This window comes from Pleurodeles waltl, chromosome 1_2 (genome assembly GCF_031143425.1).
Source record: "Pleurodeles waltl isolate 20211129_DDA chromosome 1_2, aPleWal1.hap1.20221129, whole genome shotgun sequence".
In the NCBI taxonomy this organism is placed as follows: domain Eukaryota; kingdom Metazoa; phylum Chordata; class Amphibia; order Caudata; family Salamandridae; genus Pleurodeles; species Pleurodeles waltl.
The window spans coordinates 981,931,925-981,954,319 of record NC_090437.1 but is presented as its reverse complement, the minus strand read 5'-3'; the positions used below and the strand labels follow the sequence as shown (position 1 = coordinate 981,954,319).

At 46.4% G+C, this 22,395-nt stretch overlaps 1 protein-coding gene across 12 annotated transcripts in view; it reads right to left on the bottom strand.

The window, feature by feature from the left end:
• Window positions 1–22,395, bottom strand: part of FRYL (FRY like transcription coactivator) — a 1,894,812-nt gene that overhangs the window by 892,995 nt on the left and 979,422 nt on the right. For all 12 annotated transcript variants that reach the window (XM_069201557.1, XM_069201569.1, XM_069201550.1 and 9 more), the window contains one exon: window positions 20,956–21,215. In XM_069201557.1, coding sequence (XP_069057658.1) covers window positions 20,956–21,215 — 260 coding nt within the window. The remainder of the gene's footprint in view (window positions 1–20,955; window positions 21,216–22,395) is intronic.

The window sequence follows — 22,395 nt, the reverse complement described above, 5'->3', positions numbered from 1 at the left end:
GTTGCAGATTCCTTACCTTGGAAAAGATACCCAGGCAATACCATCCTCGGTGGTGGGCTGCGAACCAAGATTGTACTAAAAAGTCCTGCAGGACCGAACAACCAAAGTAGCCATCTCTGGGGACCTCACTTTCCAGTCAGTAACATCTTATGAACGTGTGCAGAGATGCCCACGTTGCTGCCTGGCAGATATCCAGGAGAGGAAGTCCACGTGCTAATGCTGTGGCAGCAGGAGTTGCTCTGGTGGAGCGAGCGTGCACATTTTGATGTAAAGTAGCACCTATCGTGAGATGGTACGCTTCTGCACACCTTCCCTTTCTTCGTATTCAAATATCCAACAAAGAGTTGATCGTCCACCCGAAAATCTTTAGTACAATTGAGGTACTTTTTGGATCCAGACGGTCAAGTCTTTCCTCTCCGTGAGAAGGATGTGGGGGGGTGTAAAAAGTAGGCAAAGTGATGGATTGGAATACATTAAAAGGCGTAACAACCATGGGAAGAAAGGAGGCCTGCGTACGAAGCACCACTTTTTAAGGATGAACAGACGGAAATTAAAGTTTGGAAGAAAGCGCTTGAAGGTCGCTCTGCGAGCAGAGGTGATTGCAACAAGAAAAGCAGCAATAGTCTCAAACAAAATACGACAAAATTGTTGAAAATGGTAAAAAAAAAAGGACAGGGTAGCTCTCTCCAGATCAGTGAGTGGAGTGGAAAGAAAATAACTGACATCACTGCGTCACCTATGTAGAACCCCAACGTCATCACAGCAACCACGACGCAAAGGACAGGTGCGGAGTCGACCAACGCCACCTGACGGCACACAAAGGTAATGCTTGAAGAAAAATATTCGGATCCAGTCTGACGCCTGAGGGAAATTGTAAGGTAAGGAATCTGCAATTAGAAGTCTCTCTAAGATTAGAAATTTCATAAAACAGCTGTGTGCATACTCAAAATAGGAGCACAAAATCACATTTACATTTCCAAGAGAGATGAACCTCTGAAGGATTGTTTTGTATCTTAAAAACCAACATGAGTTGCACTCTTTATGTCTTCATCTATGTCCATTGTAGGAGGCTGGCTCCGTATATGATCTAAACCTATAGTGAAGCACCTGCACGGAGTCCAGGCAACCCGTAGTGATAGTGTTAGCGGTTTCTAATGACCAAAGCTCTCAAAAACGTAGCTGTGGTGATCAGTTGAGGCTTATCGGAGTGGGTGTAAAGCAATAGCAATAACCACAGAATCAATCAATGATTTACACACAAGAAAGAACCACACCAAGTGTTGGAAAAATCACGTAATTTATTAACACACAGGCACTAAACTAACTTTGGTATCTCTCCTAACCGGAGGAATGAACTCAAATATACTTCAAAATAGGTAGGTACAAGAATATAATAACGTGGTGTAGGAAAGTTCTCTTTTTGGCATGGTTACCACCATTTTCTGCCTGTTGTCAGTGTTTTTCTGTGTTCACTGGGATCCTGCTAACCAGGACCCCAGTGACTGACCTCTCTCCCCTAAATTTGGTTGCTGTTGACTTAGCACACCCCACATCTGGTATACCTGTGCCCCATATAATTCCCTAGTATACAGGGAGTGCAGAATTATTAGGCAAGTTGTATTTTTGAGGATTAATTTTATTATTGAACAACAACCATGTTCTCAATGAACCCAAAAAACTCATTAATATCAAAGCTGAATATTTTTGGAAGTAGTTTTTAGTTTGTTTTTAGTTTTAGCTATGTTAGGGGGATATCTGTGTGTGCAGGTGACTATTACTGTGCATAATTATTAGGCAACTTAACAAAAAAAAATATATACCCATTTCAATTATTTATTATTACCAGTGAAACCAATATAACATCTCAACATTCACAAATATACATTTCTGACATTCAAAAACAAAACAAAAACAAATCAGTGACCAATATAGCCACCTTTCTTTGCAAGGACACTCAAAAGCCTGCCATCCATGGATTCTGTCAGTGTTTTGATCTGTTCACCATCAACATTGCGTGCAGCAGCAACCACAGCCTCCCAGACACTGTTCGGAGAGGTGTACTGTTTTCCCCCCTTGTAAATCTCACATTTGATGATGGACCACAGGTTCTCAATGGGGTTCAGATCAGGTGAACAAGGAGGCCATGTCATTAGATTTCCTTCTTTTATACCCTTTCTTGCCAGCCACGCTGTGGAGTACTTGGACGCGTGTGATGGAGCATTGTCCTGCATGAAAATCATGTTTTTCTTGAAGGATGCAGACTTCTTCCTGTACCACTGCTTGAAGAAGGTGTCTTCCAGGAACTGGCAGTAGGACTGGGAGTTGAGCTTGACTCCATCCTCAACCCGAAAAGGCCCCACAAGCTCATCTTTGATGATACCAGCCCAAACCAGTACTCCACCTCCACCTTGCTGGCGTCTGAGTCGGACTGGAGCTCTCTGCCCTTTACCAATCCAGCCACGGGCCCATCCATCTGGCCCATCAAGACTCACTCTCATTTCATCAGTCCATAAAACCTTAGAAAAATCAGTCTTGAGATATTTCTTGGCTCAGTCTTGACGTTTCAGCTTGTGTGTCTTGTTCAGTGGTGGTCGTCTTTCAGCCTTTCTTACCTTGGCCATGTCTCTGAGTATTGCACACCTTGTGCTTTTGGGCACTTCAGTGATGTTGCAGCTCTGAAATATGGCCAAACTGGTGGCAAGTGGCATCGTGGCAGCTGCACGCTTGACTTTTCTCAGTACATGGGCAGTTATTTTGCGCCTTGGTTTTTCCACACGCTTCTTGCCACCCTGTTGACTATTTTGAATGAAACGCTTGATTGTTCGATGATCACGCTTCAGAAGCTTTGCAATTTTAAGAGTGCTGCATCCCTCTGCAAGATATCTCACTATTTTTTACTTTTCTGAGCCTGTCAAGTCCTTCTTTTGACCCATTTTGCCAAAGGAAAGGAAGTTGCCTAATAATTATGCACACCTGATATAGGGTGTTGATGTCATTAGACCACACCCCTTCTCATTACAGAGATGCACATCACCTAATATGCTTAATTGGTAGTAGGCTTTCGAGCCTATACAGCTTGGAGTAAGACAACATGCATAAAGAGGATGATGTGGTCAAAATACTCATTTGCCTAATAATTCTGCACTCCCTGTATGGTACCTAGGTACCCAGGGCATTGGAGCACCAAGGGCTTTCCATGGGCTGCAGCATGTATTGTGCCACCCATGGGGTCCATGTAAAATGTGTCTGCAGGCCTGCCATTGCAGCCTGCATGGAAAGGTGAATGCACCCTTTCACTATAGATAACTGCACCAGGTCACTGCAAGTCACCCCTATGGCAGGTCCTCCTAGCCCAGAGGGTAGGGTGCAGGTACCTGTGAGTGAGGGCACCTCTGCATGCCCTTACGAACACCAGCTCCATTTTCCTGGACTTAGTAAGAGCGGGGAAGCCATTTTACTTGTGTACTGTATCTGTATCCAGCTGCATAATGGTAACTCCTTACTTGAGCATGTTTGGTATCAAACACATTGGAATCATACCCCAATACTGTTACCAGTATTGGTTGTATGATTCCATGCACCCTGGGGGCTCCGTAGAGGACCCCCAGCATTGCTCCTACCAGTCTTCTGGGGTTTTCAGGGCAGCGTGCACTGCTGCCACCCTTCAGAGAGGTTTCTGCCCTCCTGCTGCTTGAACAGCTCAAGCCAAGGAAGGCAGAACAAAGGATTTCCTTTGGGAGAGGGATGCAACACCCCCTCCCTTTGGAAATTAGTGTTACAAGGCTTGGATGCGTATCCTCCCCAAGCCACCAGAATGTTTTCAAGGGCACATTTAGTGCCCTCCTTGCATAAACCAGTCCCTGATCTGGAGCGAAACTGGACAATGGAAAAAAAGGGTAACCACTCTCCTGTCCATCACCACTGAGCTCCTCCAGGTGGCCACTTGATTCTGCCACCTTGAATCCAAGGTGGGCAGAGGTCCCTGAGAGCATCTGAGTGGCCAGGTCAGGCAGGTGACGTCATAACCCCCTCCTGATAGGTGGTCACCCTGCTAAGAGATCAATCCCCCTTCCTGGGGGATTTAGGGTCTCCCTCCAGGGCGGGTCTTCAGATTCGACATGCAAGATTCCAGCAAGAGGACTCTGCATCGTTTACTTCATCTTCTGGCCACCAGTTCTGCAACTGGACCCTACAGGAACCGACAATCTTCAACGACGTCCAGCTTCGTGGAACTTCTCTCCTGCAAATCCCGCAACACAGGTGGTGGTCTGGAGTGGTCCCTTCAATCTTCCCTACCATCTGTCCAACTTGGGAGTCAGTGAGCCCTTGCCACTCCTTGCAGGACAGTACCCCTGTGCACCGCAGCTCTTACAGCTACCAAGGCTCATGTGTTCCTCCTCCAATGGATTTTCAGTGTCTGTGAAGCCCCAGCCTCCAGCACCCTTCCCTGCAAAGCACAGTCTCCTACCTGCTGCTCCAGCGATGTGGGACTCCTCTCTAGGTGTGCTGAGTGGGCCTCACTGCGACTCCTGTGCCTGCTGCCTGTGAGTTGCCAGTGGGGGCTGCATCTTTGTCTTCCTACTCTCCTCACTGCTGAGGGTCACCTGGAACTCCCCTCCTTGGGTTGAGTCCCCCTGGACCTTTCTGATCCCCGGCAGCTCTGCAACTCTTCATCTGCGACTCTCACCTTTGCCAAGGCTTGTTGGTGTTTTTTTCCACATCTCTGACTGCAACTCTTCTTCTGACGTGGGACACCCTCTGCATCACTTCTGGAACTCTTCTCCCTGGTGCACAGCTAATTGCTGGTCTTAACCATCGACATGGTCCTGCATCTGCAGAAGGGTGGGTAGTGGCTCCTGCCCCAACTGGATACGCCAACTCAAACTGGACTTGGTCCCCTTTTTTCTACAGGTCCTCTTCTGTCAGGATCCACCTTTGATTTCTTCCATTCTTGGATGGGTCCTGCACAGTCCTCTTTCAAAGTTTACCTGTGGGTTTCGGGGAAAACCAGGGTCTTACCTCTTCTCTCCTGGTTGCTGGGGGGCACTCTGGTACTTACCTTTTGGGTTCCTAGTTCCACCAGCTCCCCTCTAGAGATTCCACTTCCTTGGGTGGGGGGCTGTCCTTCGCATTCCATCTACTTAGTATATGGTTTGGTTCCCCTTAGGGTCTCCAGAACTGTTTTCTATTGCTTTTTATGCCAATCCCTGACTTCTAATGTGTTTATAATAGTGTCTTTACTCACTTTCTAGTGGGGAATTGCCTATACAGTATTTTAGTAATTGTGATATCATAATAAAGTACCTTTATTTTTGTAACACTGTGTAGCACTTTCATGTGTGTGAGTACTGTGTGACTGTACTGGTATTGCTTAAGCTTTGCATGCCTCCTAGCTAAGTCTTGGCTGCTCATCCACAGCTACCCCTAGAGAGCCCTAGCTTCCTAGACACTGTTTACACCTCACTAATAGGGGATACCTGGACCTAGTATAAGGTGATAACACCATAGGTGCTCACCACACATCAGGTCAGCTTCCTACACATGGGCAGGAGTGTGACTCCTTCACCTCAAGGGAGATTCCATCTGGATGTCCTTAGTACAGGCAGAGTCCTTCCAACTTTGGAGGATGCACTGCCACGTAAGTTGCAGATTTCTTGCAAAGCTCTAGGACAAAGCTGTAGTAAAAGTCCTCCTACCAGTCTTGTCTTGTCTTAGCTCACGTTCAGGTCACAGAAGAAGTCGTGAAGACAAATCATCTGGGGTTCCACCTTCAGGGGAGCCCTTAATTAACCCAGAAAGGGTATTGGATGACTACTGTGATGACACACCAACGGGGACTGACCAGTCAGCTGCTCTCAGCGGCCTCTGCTCATTCGGTTTTCTAAAATTCAGAATCAGAGCTGTGGGCACTCACCAATCCCCCCCCCCCACCCCCCCGGGAAGAGTTCAACATGGGGGTGGTCACTTGCCTGTCCTTTCTTTAGTTCCAGAGCAGGTGCCTGGGGGCTCCTGCACTGGAGGGAACCAGTTTTGGAAGAGGGCACCTAATGTGCCCTTCGAAGAAGTCTGGTGGTCAGGTGCACCTCCACCCCAGGGACAGGATTTCTTAAGGAGATGGGTAACAACTCTCCTCTAAAGGAAATTATTTGTTCTGCTTTGCCCTGCCCAAGTTAAGCTCAGCAGCAGGAGGGGAGAACAGTGTCTGGGGTCCGCAGCAGGACTGGCTTGCACACAGACCCTGCGAGGCCGATCAGGCAGACATAGGGGATCCTCTGAGGAACCCCCAAAGTACATGGTGTCATGCAATTAACACTGGAACAAGTTTAGCTGCACGATTCCAACATGTCTGATACCAAATGACAAGGTTCGGAGAAACCACTAGGCAGTTGGACATCTCGTAATGACAAGTGTCTACTACATACCTTAGAATGGTTTACCCGCATTTGCACAGCCCAGGAAATGGGTCTGGAGTTCGTAGGGGTACCTTGAATCCAGTGAGTGTTTGAAAAGTTTCAGCATTCCGCCCATCATTCTTTTGAGTTGCTAAAGTTGCCCTAAGCGGGAAGGGTATGCCCAGATGTGGGTTCCATGCTTACAGTGCCACTGGATTAAAGTTACCCAGGCTGATGAAGGGCGATACCATGAAATCGGTTCCAGGATGCTCGTTTCCTGTCGAGGGACGACCTGGCCTGGCAGTTCGGGCTGGACTGTTCCCATGGGGAACAGGGTCAAGACTGATTTGCATGTGGCTCGTCCAAACTGAGGTGGCACGGCGAGCAAAAGAACTTTGAATTAAAGCCAGATTTGTGAAAGGGGGTGAGTGTTTGAAAAGTTTCAGCACTCCGCTCATTATCCTTTCGTGTTGTGAAACCAAGAAGAAGGCAAGTACATTGACTCCAGACCAACTTCTGAACTTTCGCGGCTGTCCGACTCTGCACCGCTGCCTGCACCAAAGCTGTGGTCCCCATTGAGTGCAACGACTGCGACCGACACCGCAGGTTGGATGCTGCTGCAGCGCCTTCTAAGTCCCGTCACAGCGTGAGTCTTAAATACTGTCACCAACGTCCGGGACACCAACTCCGTCACAGCACCCGTGGTGTGATCGCGACCCCTTTAAGTCTAGGTCTGGTATCTTGTCCTGCTGGATTCATCAACCCCACCAGATCGTACAGAACAGATGCCTCGCCACTGACGTTGCATCACCTCCCCTGCAACCATAAGGAAACAACGCCTCACCTCCCCTGCCTCGCTTTAGGGAACCGACGCCTTACCTCCCTTGTAGCAGTAAGGAACCCATGCTGCACCGGCTCCAGCAACGCCTCACCTCCACAACTCAGTGCAACATGTTTCGTCGGACTGTTGGTAACAAATCCAAAAACTACTTTGTGATAGAACCAGTTGGAGCTATTGCACTTCTAAGAGCTTTACTGAGATTTAATTTTAAACATTTACATCTTTGCTTGTGTATTTTGGATTTTTTGGTCTTGTTTTACTCAGATAAGGTGTGTGTGTAGCCTGACTACTTAAGTCAAGCTACCAAGGTGGTGAGCAGGGGTTATCTTAGCTGTGGTCTTGGGAGTCTGGTAGGAGGGTGTCCTTTCACTTATAACTGTCTTTCTGAACTTTAATATTTTCTTCCTAGAATGTGCTGGTGAGTAATTCACCTTATAGAATGAACATTGCTCAACATAAGATGTCAAAAATTGAATTGAGAGTTGTTAATTTACCTCCTATGATACAGTGACATTTCATTTGTTTTTCACAAGAGTGTTAGAAGTAGAGTGATTTCTTTGAATGCATTTTTACTATTGTGATATTGTTTTCTTTATAGATACACTTACATGTTATAAGAAAAATAGGAATAAACCAGGTATTACTTTGTTTTAAAGCATAGAATCTAGCTTATGAAATTAGTCAATAGAAAACTGTTAAGTTAAATTTTCTATTGTAGACCAGAGTACGAAAGGAGCACTTGCTTAAATAAGTCTGACGTGAGGAAAGCCTTGCATAGCAATTTTTTCCTCTTATCCCACTTCCTGTCCTCTTGGGTATTCATGATCTAAATTTTTTTCATGGGGTCTGCAGTGTCCTTTGGAAAAGCTGGAGCAAGCCTCAGCGCATTTATGGTGCTTCCAAGGAACAACGACTTCTGGTTAGTCTCCAGGGTTCATGACAGATTAGGGAGGCCACAAATATACAATTCTAATTAAATACCATGAATCACACCACTTTCTCTTCATATGATATAGGAAAGGCCATAAAAGCCTCACAAAAAGATATATAAGAAGCAAGGAATAGAAAACCAATTAAACCAATGGTTGTGACAAACATAATCGGAATTTCATACAAAGTGGATACTATAAATGCCTCCCACTGCTCCTCCGCGAGCTGCTGAATGTGGGGAAGACAAAGGTAATGTTACAGGTAATAGAGAAATACCACAGATAGAGAAGATTCGGCAGCGTCAAACGCATGCAGCAACCCCACACAAATTGGGAATATTTCTTACTCAATGTCTGCATTTTTGTGGAAAACAGTGCTTTTCTAACTGCAGTCATAGGTTGCTTTTATGCTATGCTACTTGACAGATTAATCATCTTCTTAGTCTATGGTATGGGGAAGAAAATGGTCTATTATAAGACAGAAAAAAAAATTCAAAATAAAAAAAGAACTTAAAAATAACGTTGACTGCGCACTTTAAAACAGTGTTGATAATGAAATGTTGGACCTAAAATAAAAGAAGAGAACTACTGTAATACATTATACATTTTTCAAAGATTGGCAGAGTAAATAGCTACTGTAGGAAACTGGCACTTGCTGCAGTTACCCCTCCCACTTTTTGCCTGATATTGATGCTGACTTGACAGTGTGTGCTGGGATCCTACTAACCAGGCATCTGTACCAGTGTTCTTTCCCTAAAAATTATTATTTTTTTTTTAAAAAGTGTACCTTTTTTTCCACAATTGGCACACCTCTGGCACACAGATAAGTCCCTGGTAAAAGGTACCAGTGGTACAAAGGGCTCTGTGGCCAGGGACAGTCCATAAGGGGTGCAGTATGTGTTGTGCCACCCTAAGGGACCCCTCAACAAACACATGCACACTGGCATTGCAGATTGTGTGTGTTGGTGGGGAGAAAAAGGGAAAGTCGACAATGGCATCTCCCGCAGGGTGCCATGCCAACAACCCACTGCTTGTTGCATAGGTGAGTCACCTCTCTAGAAGCCTTACAGCCCTAAGGCAGGGTGCACTATACCACAGGTGAGGACATAGCTGCATGAGCAATATGCCCATACAGTGTCTAAGTCTATTCTTAGACATTGTAAGTGCAAAGTATGGTCTGGGAGTTTGTCATTACGAACTTCACAGTTCCATAATGGCTTCACTGAATACTGGGAAGTTTGATATCAACCTTCTCAGCACAATAGACTCCCACTGATGCCAGTGTGGGATTTATTACAAAACACACACAGAGGGCATCTTAGAGATGCCCCCTGTATTTTACCCAATCCTCTAGAGTAGGACTGACTGGTCCGTGCCAGCCTGCCACTAACAGATGAGTTTCTGACCCCATGGGGTGAGGGCCCTTGTGCTCTCTGAGGCCAGAAACAAAGCCTGTTCTGGGTGGAGGTGCTTCAGACCTATCCCCCTGCAGGATCTGTAACACCTGGCAGTGAACCTCAAAGGCTCAGGCCTCATGTTAGTGCCCCAGGGCACTCCAGCTAGTGGAGATGCCCGTCCCCCAGACAAAGCCCCACTTTTGGCAGCAAGTTCGGTGGGAAACTTGGGAAAAACAAGGAGGAGTGACCACTTCAGCTGGGACCACCCCTAAGGTGTCCAGAGCTCAAGTGACTCCTCTCCCTGCAGAATCCTCCATCTTGGTTTGGGGGACAGGGACCAATAGGGATAGGAATGTGCCCCCCCTCTCCAAAGGGAATGGACACAAGGAGGGTGTAGCCACCTTCAGAGACAGTAGCCATTGGCTACTCCCCTCTGAACCATGTAACACCACTAAATCTTGTATTTAGGGGCCTCCCTGAATCCATCTCACCAGATTCCTGACAACCTACAAGAAAAAGGACTGCTTAGCTGAAACCCCTAGCAGAGAAGAAGGAAGACTACAAACTGCTTTGGCCCCAGCCCTACTGGCCTGTCTCCTGCTTCAAAGAACCTGCAAAAGAACAGTGACTCATTCAGTGGGCCCAGCGACCTCTGCTCAGCTCCAAAGGACTGCCCTGCACCCAAAACGACCAAGAACTCCCAAAGACAGTGGCCCTGTCCAAGAAAAACCAACAACTAAGGACCCCAACCTCACTCCGGGCGCGTGAGTCCTGACCACTCTGCACCCAACGCCCATGGCCCGTGTCCAGGTAGTCCAAACAGCTAGGGAGACTGCAAGCAAGTGCCCACCCTGGGTTGACCTCTCCACGATGATACCTGGAGAGGAAATCGTAAGCTCCCCCCACCCCCCTTCACAGCAAAGCTCCGGATGAAGATTTGACGACTAAAGGCACACTGCACCTGCAGCCCCCAGGCCTTGGGGAACCCAACCTCTGGTGCAGCAACGTTCAGCAGGAGGCCCTCCTCCCAGTCCACCCAGTGGTGTGCCCGAGACACCCCCCTAGACCTTGCCTGTAGCCTCTGAGTGACCCCGGGGTCCCCTCACAGACCAGCATTGGAAGCCCGACGTCCTGTTTGCACCCTGCACCCAGCTGCCCCTGTGCCGCTGAGGGTGTATTTAGTGCCTAATTGTGGCCCCTCCAGTGTTCCTTCAAGTCTCCCTGGTCTGTCCTCCAGGTCGCGGGTACTCACCTGTAGGCCCGACCTGATTCCGAGTACCTCCTGTCTCCATAGGAGCCCACCTTAAAATTGCTTATCTTTGACATCTGCACCCGGCCAGCCCTGTGTTGCTGGGGGTGGGTGTTTGGGGTTAACTTGAACCCCAACAGGTGGACTTCCTAAAACCCGGAGACTGAAACAGATCGTTTTGCAGGTAAGTAGAACACTTACAAACATTTCTTTCCCCAGGAACTGTTTCTGAAAATTGCAGTGCCCATTTTTAAAACAGATTATTGCCAATAATTCAAAAACTGTATAACTTATCGATTTCAAACATAGTACTGATGATACGTGTGAAGTACGAATCTATTGAAGTACTTACTTGCAACTTGAATCTTGTGGATCTAAAAGTAAACTAATAAAATATATTTTTGATCTATAAAAACCGTTGGTCTGGAGTTAAGTCATTGAGTGTGTGTTGCTTCTATTGTCTGTGTGTACACAACAAATACTTTGCACTACCTTCTGATAAGCCTAACTGCTCGACCACACTACCACAAAAGAGAGCATTAGTAGTATCTACTTTAGCCTCTGTTAAGCCTCTGGGGAACCCCTGGACTCTGTGCACACTATATCTCATTTTGATAGAGTATATACAGAGCCAGCTTCCTACAGCCACCCTCACACTGCACACATTACATTAAAAAAAAGTAGAAATTCACTGAAAAAAACAAAAGTTAAAATGGCATTACAGATGAGAATTGTAAAAGGATTTAAGATTTCATTTAAAAAAAATAAACCTTAGAAAGTCACCTGAAAAATCAAAGCTTAAACTGAAGTTTAGTTAAATGAATCTGTTATTTGAACATATTTGAACCTAACACACCCACTGAAATTAACCAGCTATAGTTATCTCAAGTACCTACAACATTTACCCTAAAGTAAATATAACTGTTACCTGGGTGACGATATCCTCTTGAGCGGTGCCCCACAGGGCAAAGATGTTCTGGACCATCTGTGCGTGAAGACGCTACTCAAGGAATACAGGATTGGTGTGTGGAAATATGCTTCATGCACGACGAGGGACTTCATCCAGACTTACACTTCTAGCACCAAAAGCACTGAGCCAGGGACAGCATCTTGAACTTTACCTTACAAATGAAGTTTAAGATCCTGAGGTCTGGGATCAGTCAAAGGCCACTTTCCTCCGTAAAAACCAGGAAGTGCCGAGAGCAGCACCTGAATTTCTAGCGCTGGGACCAAATACACTGCTCCATTCAGCAATGTGTCCGCCACTTCTTGCTGAAGGATTTGAAGGTGATCATCCAACTGAAAGGCTTCAGGGTGAGGGGATCTGTGAAGGTGCCTTCCCATTTTAAGGGTCGAGCGCACAAGCACTCCATCCCTGTTGTAGTCTCTCTTTGGGCTTGTAACCACACCCATGTTACGCCTGTCACTTTCACTGGTTCGTGGGCTTGCCTTTTAAAATCTGCCTGCTTTCAAAAGGCATGCATACGTCATGCCTTTTGTGGCTTCGAGCACACCAGCCAACCACTGAAAACGTATAAGGCTCGATGTTTTCAGCCTGGTTTCTACACTACGTTATTTTTTTCACGCAGCACAATGGCGCTGGCTTTTACATAGCGCAATCGCACTCGTTTTTTGTTTTCAATTTCAGCATGACATACTCGTTTTTTTTTCCATTCAATTTGTGTGGCAAGAAAAGTCTGGTTAGCAGTTTACAACGCTAATAGCTCTAACTCGAGCAAATGCAAGACCGTTGTATTGAAAATGCTTGTTATTATTCCTATGGGCTGTCAGACTTGCATAAAGGCACTCACTCGGTTTTGCTGCACATACTCTGAAGGCTGAGCTAAAGCAAATTTCCAGGTGGAGCGTTGGGGAGACCAGGAGGTTTGCTGGGCTTGTCTGCCTCTTCCTTTGGCTCTGCCTCACAAAATATGTCCAGCTGTTGGACATGCTGAGATGGCTAGTGCTGGCAAAAGGCAAACCCATTAGAGAAGCCATAAAACCTCTTACTGTCTGCAGTCTTGTGCTAGGCATTGCAGCACCATAAATTGGGCGATGGCCCTAACCACTTTCAACATTTCCATAGATAGGTCGGTTCTAAGTCAGCCTTGTCTTCAAAGGACAGTTCCATCAAATGTCATACCCATAAGATGCACCTGCACATCAATAGAGAAGGTAGTTGTCGGCCACACGTGCCTCCTCAAGGCAATAGAAAACCTCATTGCTACTGCCACAGAGTGGACAGTGTACACTCTGTCTGAAAGCATCCAGGCCATCCCTCACCACCTCAGTACCATTGACATTCATGTGGTCTGACAAACTCAACATGCGCTACATACCCCACAAGGCATGGGTATACCTGGAAAGCAGACTTGTGGTGTAATGGAAGTCTAGACAAGCTACAGGCAGAGAACATCTCTTTCCCAACCACCTCCAATTGTTTTGACTTCCTGTCTGGAGATGCAATAGGAAATGCTACTGGGTTTCACTTGGCACACAACAAGGTCTGTAAGACCAACCTCTCTGGTGAGGTATGTAGTGAGAGGAAGGCAGCATAACCTGGAGCAAGCCTATACCACCTGGCAATGAGTTAGTTCACAGCTAGAGCATTAGGTGGTATGCAGACTCAATGAGTTTAAAAAAGGCCTTGTTAAATTGTTGCAGCAGTTCTGATGCCTCCAAAGGGGGCTGGAGGACTTCAGTTAGTCAGACAGATGCTCTACTTTCAGTTGGGGCAGTTCAAATACCTATGTATTTTTCCTTAGGACTCTAAATTGTACACAAATGTGATGCTTGGAATACAAAGTTCTGCTGTGACAATGGACCATAAACGTGATGGATTGAATGCTTGAATTAACCTCAGACACTGGTATTCACTCAAATCACAGCCCAGGCCATTTTTATTTTGCACACTGTACCATTTAAGTTTGGACCCAGCCATATGCAAATCGGTCTTGACTCTGCACCAATGGGAGAAGCCAGCCTGAATTGCCAGGTCAGGTCCTCCCTGAACCAGAACACATTCAGCCCAGGACAAGTTTTTGCTAGTTAGGCCTCATCAGCAATGTATAGCTGGGCTCCAGCCAAAGTGTGCATAGTACTCATGTCTGGGCATACCTGCCCCACTTAGGGTGGCACACTAAAGCATACAAAGTGTGTCATGGATGGAATGCTTGAAATAATGTCAGCCACAGGTAATGACTCGTGCCACATCCCAATACATAATAGTTTAGCACATCATAGTACATCAGTTTCGACGCAGCCAGGTAAGCACCCATCCTATTTAGGGTGGCACTCTACACTATGCAAAAAATGTGTTCTGAATCATTGGGTGAACGCTAAAGGCAGATGCTAAGGAGCAACCTATCATTACAGGTGATGTATATGAATAAAAAATGCATGTCTAAATTATATATGGATTATATACTTATAACTGCACAAATGTAAGGATTGAACTGACAGGTTGTTTTTTATTTTTCTTTTTTTTTTTTTTTTAAAGTGCCATTTTCCTCAGAGCAGCTGAAGTGAAACATACACTGCTTGGCTGATTCAGGCATCCTCAATTATGGTCACACCTCATAAATTTTTAACAAAACGTTTAATGATCCAGACTTATTGGGCATTACACAGGCATACCAACACAATGGTATTGGGGCAAAAGTCCAGAACCTGCTGATACTGGCCCCAAATTTCAGCCCAGCAGAAACCCTGATTTGTGTCCACTCAAATTCCCAATCAAAGCTTATCAAAAAGATCAAACAGGGAGACAGATCTGTTGGAACACATTGCTGCAGTTCAATGACCTGAACTTCTCCATTTGATCTGAACCCAAGCATTTGCAGCACAAGAACCTCTTGGAGAATTATTTAGAGATGCTGTTTAACAGAAATCATCATGCATTAAGGGTTGTGATAGAAAGGCATCAAAATGGTCTAATCCTGTCAAAATGGACTAAATGTCTCCTAATTATCTAGGAACTGCCACCTCTTCTAGCGCCCTGAAATAAGAAGAGGTTAAAACAATGTGCAACCTAAAATCAGAAATTTGAAACACTAAAAGCTTTTATTGAACAATTAAATACTAAAAATACTAACATTCTACAAACCAACATATTCAAATGCACTCAGGGAGGCACAGGACAGGATATTCCTAAAGTACAAGTTACTTACTTTTGGTAACAATATATCTGGTAGAGACATATTCTAGTTGCAGATTCCTTACCTTTGAATTTCCCCAGCCGTCAGACTGGATCCGGAGACTTTTCTTCGAGCAGTACCCCTGTCCGCCGTCGACTCCACGGGTGTTGTTGGCCTTGTGGTCGCTGTGATGACATCGCAGGTTTATATAGGCACCACCCCGGCGCGCTAACGTCAGTTTCTTTTCACGACTTTCCACACCAGTAGCGGGGAGCCATGAAGAACACTGATAAAGGTGTACCAAAACTAGGGCCCCTAGAGGGAAGTACCTGTCCCTAGAAATCAGTTCACAGTGCGGGGAGGATGGGTGGGTCGGTAAGGCCTAGAATATGTGTCTACCAGATATATCGTTACGAAAGGTAAGTAACTTGTACATCTGATAGAGACTTCTAGTTGCAGATTCCTTACCTTTGAATAGATACCCCAGCAATACCTTATCCGGAGGTAAGCTGCAAAGTAAGATCACACCAAAAAGTTGTGTAGGCCCAAACGGTCAAAGCAGCCAGCCCTGCGGACCTGACTGTGCAGGCAGTAGTGCTTGGTGAACGTATGTAAGGACGCCCACGTTGCTGCCTGACAGATCTCCAGGAGTGGAACTCCACGTGCTAACGCTGTGGTAGCAGCAGTTGCTCTGGATGAATGAGCGCCAAAGCGTAGCACATCTTGATGCAGAGGACTACCCATTGTGAGATGGTCCTCTTCTGCAACCCCTTCCCTTTCTTCGCACCCACATATTCCACAAAGAGTTGATCATCCACCCGGAATTCTTTGGTGCCATCTAGATAGAACGCCAATGTTCTTTTTTGATCCAGACAGTGGAGTCTCTCCTTCTCATGAGAGGGATGTGGGGGTGCCTAAAGAGTAGGCAAGGCGCTAGAATGGCATACGTGGAAAGGTGTTACTACTTTGGGAAGAAAAGAAAGCCCCGGTATGAAGCACCACTTTGTCAGGATGCACTGCTAGGAATGGTGGCTTCAAAGAAAGAGCCTGAAGCTCACTTACTCTGCGAGCAGAAGTGATGGCGATCAAGAAGACTGTTTTAAGGGTTAGGAGCCATAAAGAACAGTTGTAGAGCAGCTCAAAAGGGGCACACATAAGGCAGGTGAGGACCAAGTTCAAATCCCACTGGGGCATGATGGACGGGAGGAAGCATAGATTGAGGCCTTTAACAAACCTCCCAATAATAGGAGAATCGAAGAGAGAATGTTGGTCTGGTAGCCTAAAAAGCGAAGAGACAGCAGACAAATAACCTTTGAGGGTTCCCAGAGCAGTGCCCTGCTGGGCAAGAGAGAGAATAAAGGGAACCTCAGAGAGGTGCAGAGAGAGGATCAACAGATTTGCTGATACACCATGCCACAACTTTCTTCCAACGACAGGCATACACCGTTTTGGTGGAGGGACGCCTGACTGCCAATATGACATTACAGACTTTGGGAGGAAGGTCAAAAGCAGTCAATTGTCGCTGCTCAATCTCCATGGAAGGAGGCTGCGAATGGACAAGTTCGGGTGAATAACTGTTGAAGCAAGTTGGCTCTGTATATACTATCGCAAAGTGAGAGATAGTGTGCACAGAGTCCAAGGGTTCCCCTTAGAGATTAATAGTGGCAAAATAAAATAATTCTAATGCTCTATTTTGTGGTAGTGTGGTCAAGCAGTAGGCTTATCAGAGGGTAGTGTTAAGCATTTGTTGTACACACAGGCAATAAATGAGGAACACGCACTCTAAGACTTAACTCCAGGCCAATAGTTTTTATATAGAAAAATATATTTTCTTAATTTAATTTAGAACCACAAGATTCAAGATTTGAAGTAAATACATAAAATGCAAGGTACTCCAAACAGGTAAATAAGGAACTTTGAATTAGAGCAATAACATATACAGTATAGGTTAAAATGGCAATAAGCTATTTTAAAAGTGGACACAGTGCAAACAGCAACAGTTCCTGAGGGAGATAAGTATTGGTTAGTTTCTCAGGTAAGTAAAGCACTTTACAAGTTCAGTTTCCTAAGCATAGGCAGTCCACCGCTGGAGGTTCAAGGCAACCCCAAAGTCACTGCACCAGCAACACAGGGCTGGTCAGGTGCAGAGGTCAAAGGAGGGCCCAAAACACATAGGCGCCTATGGAGAACCGGGGTGCTCCGGTTCCAGTCTGCCAACAGGGTACCTGCGTCTGCGGAGGGCAAACCAGGGGGCTTTTGAAGAGCACGGGGGGAATAACAAGTAGGTACACAAACTACACCCTCAGCGGCACAGGGGCAGCCGGGTGCAGTGTGCAAAGCAGGCGTCGGGTTTTCTATAGAAATAAATGGAGGGACCCGGAGGTCACTCTAGCAGTGCAGGCAGGGCACAGGAGGGCTTCTCGGGCCAGCCACCGACTGGGCTAGGCAGAGGGTCGCCTGATGGTCACTCCTGCACTGGAGTTTGGTTCCTTTCGGTCCTGGGGGCTGCGGGTGCAGTGCTTGGTCCACGCTTCGGGTTCTTTTTTCCAGGCAGTCGCGGTCAGGGGGAGCCTTTGGATCCTCTCTGCATGCGTCACTGTGGGGATGTATGGGGGGTATTCTCAGGTTACTCATGGAGTTGCAGTCGCCTGGGAGTCCTCTCTGCAGTGTTGGTTCTCTGATGCTCGACCCGGGGGCGTCCGGTGCAGAGTGTGAAGTCTCACGCTTCTGGTGGGAAGAGTGAGTTCTTTGGAAGCTGTTGAAAAAGTTGCAAAGTTGTTGCTGTTTTTGAACAGTGCCGCTGTTCTCGGGAGTTTCTTAGTCCTTTGGGTTCAGGGCAACACTCTGAGGCTTCAGAGGTCGCGGGTCCCTGTCGGATGTGTCGCTGTGCAGGTTCTTTGAGCCTGGAGACAGGCAGGTAGGGCTGGGGCCAAAGCAGTTGTTGTCTCAGTCATCTTTGCAAGGCTTCCAGGTCAGCAGTCCTTTGTGTAGGCAGCAGGAATCTGATTTCCTGGGTTCTAGGTCACCCCTAGATACTGAAGTTAGGGGTGTGTTTAGGTCAGGAGGGCAGTAGCCAGTGGCTACTGTCCTTGAGGGTGGCTACACCCTCTTTGTGCCTCCTCCCTGAGGGGAGCAGGGCACATCCCTAATCTTATTGGGGGAATCCTCCAATCTCGAGATGGAGGATTTCCAAAGGCGGGGTTCAACTCAGCTCAGGACACCATAAGGGCACTCCTGACTGGTGGGTGACTCCTCATTGTTTTTTCTCATTATCTCCTCCAGCCTTGCCGCCAAAAGTGGGGGCAGTGGCCGCAGGGGCGGGCATCTCTACTAGCTGAGCCTTTGAGGGTGACCGCCAGGTGTTACAGTTCCTGCAGGGGGAGGTGAGAAGCACCTCCACCCAGTACAGGCTTTGTTCCTGGCCACAGAGTGCACAAAGACACTCACCCCATATGGCCAGCAACATGTCTGGTGGGTGGCAGGCTTGCAGAAACTGGTCAGCCTACACCAGAAGTCGGGTAGGTATTCAGGGGGCATCTCTAAGATGCCCTCTGGGTGTATGTTACAATAAATTGCACACTGGCATCAGTGTGCATTTATTGTGCTGAGAAGTTTGATACCAAACTTCCCAGTTTTCAGTGTAGCCATTATGGGACTGTGGAGTTTGTGTTTAACAAACTCCCAGACCATATACTCTCATGGCTACCCTGCACTTACAATGTCTAAGGTTTTTCTTAGACATTGTAGGGGCATAGTGCACATGCACATATGCCCTCACCTGTGGTATAGTGCACCCCGCCTTAGGGCTGTAAGGCCTGCTAGAGGGGTGACTTACCTATGCCACAGGCAGTGTGAGGTTGGCATGGCACCCTGAGGGGAGTGTCATGTCGACTTAGTCATTTTCTCCCCACCAGCACACACAAGCTGTGAGGCAGTGTGCATGTGCTGAGTGAGGGGTCCCTAGGGTGGCATAATACATGCTGCAGCCTTTAGAGACCTTCCCTGGCATCAGGGCCCTGGGTACCAGGGGTACCAGTTACAAGGGACTTACCTGAGTGCCAGGATTGTGCCAATTGTGGAGACAAAGGTACAGTTTAGGGAAAGAACACTGGAGCTGGGGCCTGGTTAGCAGGGTCCCAGCACACTTTCAATCATAACTTAGCACCAGCCAAGGCAAAACGTTAGGTGGTAACCATGCCAAGGAGGCATTTCCTTAGATCCAGTCTTTTTGGTTCCCTGTCCTGGGGAGTGGTAGGTAATGCGCCAGAGGAAGAAGAAGCCTGGATGACAAGGCTCTCAGGTGTAGGGCGTTGGGTAACACAATCTGGGTAATTCGGCATAGACTGATGGTGGCGATGATGGGTTTTGACCAGGTCCCCAGTAGGATGTCTAAGTGCTTCATTGAAGGGAAGAAAGAGTTCCGGGCTGGAGGCCCCAGGCTGAAGCACTTCAGTCAGGAGGTTAGGCCTGACCTCCACAGAAGGAAGCTCAAGGTTCAAAACCTCCGCCGCTCTTCTCACCACCATAGAATAAGACGCTCCCTCCTCCGTAGCCATGGTATGGTGAAAGAGCATGCCAGTGTCAGGGGAGGTGTCCAACCCACTGGAATCACCCAAATCCTGTACCCAGTCCAGTTCAGGCACAAGCTGGTCTTCTAAAGGGTCCAGCGACCCCTCTACACTATCCCCATACAGATAGTAACAGGGTTCAGGATCAACCCTGGGCACAGCAGGACCCATGAAAAATGGAATCAGAGTTGGGCAACAACGTTCTGGCTCTGGGTCGATGGGAATGAATATACGTTGAGGTCAATTTTTGGCCGAATCGGCGCCAGGAGCGTCGACATCTGACCCGACGCTGGGGAAGGTCGCGTTGGCACGACCAGCGTAGTGACAGATCCGGAAGTGGATCCTGAGGAGGCCCTCCGGAGTCAGGAACACAGTCGCCGACATTGAACCCGAGGAGGCCCTCACAGACTCCACTGGGCCCAAAGGCACAGAGGGTGGGTTGGATGCCCAAGTATGAGGTGCATAGCCTCATAGAACTCCTTAAGTTGGGCAGGGGTAACCCCGGGTCCCGGAAATTCGGGAGGCGCGGAGCAGACTTCGACTGAGGGTCCTAGAACAGAGGCCTAGAGCATTGATGCTCTTCCCGCGTCGTGCGAGCGACGGGGAGAAGTCAAAGAATGTTTTGCAATCTTCGACTTCTTCTTCTTCTTCTTACCCGAATGTCCAGATGTCTTGGAAGAAGAATGGTGGTGACTCCACGACCGGTCTCCAGACCTTCCTCTTGAATGGGACCGGGAACAATGTGGAGTCGAGTGTCTAGCTGCCATGAGCTTCAGGGACCACTCCTCAAAACTTTCGGGTTCATGGCCCGACACTCTGAGCACGACTTTGGGTCGCGGTTGCACTCCAGACACCAGAGACACACGAGATGCGCAACCATCACCGACCTCATGCGGAGTCAGGAGTCGCAGGACTTGAAGCCGCTCTTACAGGACATCCCTTGACGCACCGAAACTCATCAAAAACTACAAAATGTAGCAGTTAGTCAAAAAATGACTGGGGTAGCTCTTATCCGGATCTGCGCGTAGGCTGGCGCGAAATAAAAAGAACCGACATCAGTGCACCGGGGTGGCACCAATATATGACCGCAACATCATCAAGGCAACCATGACGCAAACGACACCCATGGAACTGACCGACGCCACCTAACAGCGCGCAGGGATACTGCTCGAAGAAAAAAAAATATCTATGGATCCAGTCTGACGCCTGGTGAAATTCAAAGGTGAGGAATCTGCAACTAGAAGTCTCTATCAGATATTGCTAGTTCACTGGTGTAGGAAACAAGTTAAATTCCACAGAATTTAAAACAAGACAGTAGGCACTAGAATTGCAATACAAATATTTCCCTATTCACAAAACACAACGGAAGCTGCAAGATATATGGTTTTAGTAAATACATCTGATAAGCTAGATGAAAGAAAGCAGTTCAAGAAGTACACTTACCTTTGCTGTCATATACATCAAATTGTTCAAGACCAAGGCAGTAGCTTGAGGCGACCCCCAACCTTCTCCTCTCAGCCACCGCCTAGAATTCACCATTAGCTCTCGGTCCTTTACTGATTCATCTTGCTCGTCATGGTGCCGCCGAACTGTTGGCAAAGGCTTCAAATCTACCAATTCAATGTTGTTCATCCAGGGAAGCAAATAGTGGAGCATCACTTGTCTTCCTGATGGATGTGCTGTTTGGATTCTTTGACTTACCTCTAGTTTAAACAAAAATGCATTTAGTTAAGTAACATAATAGCAGCTTGCCTTGAAAAAGTATAAAGGACTCAAACAGAACAGTGCTGAAAAGCAATGTTTGTTCATTTATCACAGTATCCCGATGTATGCAAGCAGTTGGCATAGATATACATTTACATATAGCTGCTGAAACTGCACGAACCTCAGTAATATAAACAACCAGATTTCACAAAAACATGAAATCTTTTCCTTATTTCAATGTAACTACATCACAAGTACAACCCCAAATCAAGTGGCAGAGTTTACCATTGTGTAAATAACATGTTAGGGTTTTGTTTACCTTTAATGAACAATTCAAGTCCAATTAGTTCCCACTGTTATCAGCATTCTGCAGAGTAGCTTCAACTTGCTTTTATTACTACAGCTAGAATGTATTTTCATGTTTTAAGAAAACAAATGGTGTATTTTGTAAAATTCGATATTACCTACAAATGTAAGCACACTTCTCTTCTATTGAATACAAACAGTGAAGTCCAGTATTTAATTTACTACTTTCAATTAACATTTTCATTTTTAGAAAATTAGCTTTTTAAAGCAAACAGCTCAAAATTAATTTCTAGCCTAAAAAAACATAACAGGTAATGCGTAATATCTATTTCATTTTTATCTAGAACATCTGGTAATACCTGAATCTACGATGCCTTCAGCATCATATATATATTCATATATATATATATATATATATATATATATATATATATATATATTTATTACATATATATATATATATATTTATTACATATATATGTGTGCATTTATATATATGGAAAATGTTACTTATCCATTAGACATCTGTTCGTGGCATGTAGTGCTGCAGATTCACATGCTTTGCATAAGTCCGCCATCTAGTGTTGGGTTCGAGTGACTCCCCCACTCAGTGATACTGCACATGGTCATTTAGTCCTTTGGTAGATTGTTTTCCCGCAGGAAGGTAAAGTAGAGTGCATACGTGAATATGTACATACATAGTAAAGAAAAAGATGTCCATACAATGTATATATTTACAATAAATACTACTACAATGGCTACAGGCTTCCAGGTAGGAGGGAGGGCGCATATGAATCTACAGCACTACATGAAAGTGCATGTGTAGCTGTAGGTACACATGATTTGCATAGACTGTAAATCAGTCCCCTCCCA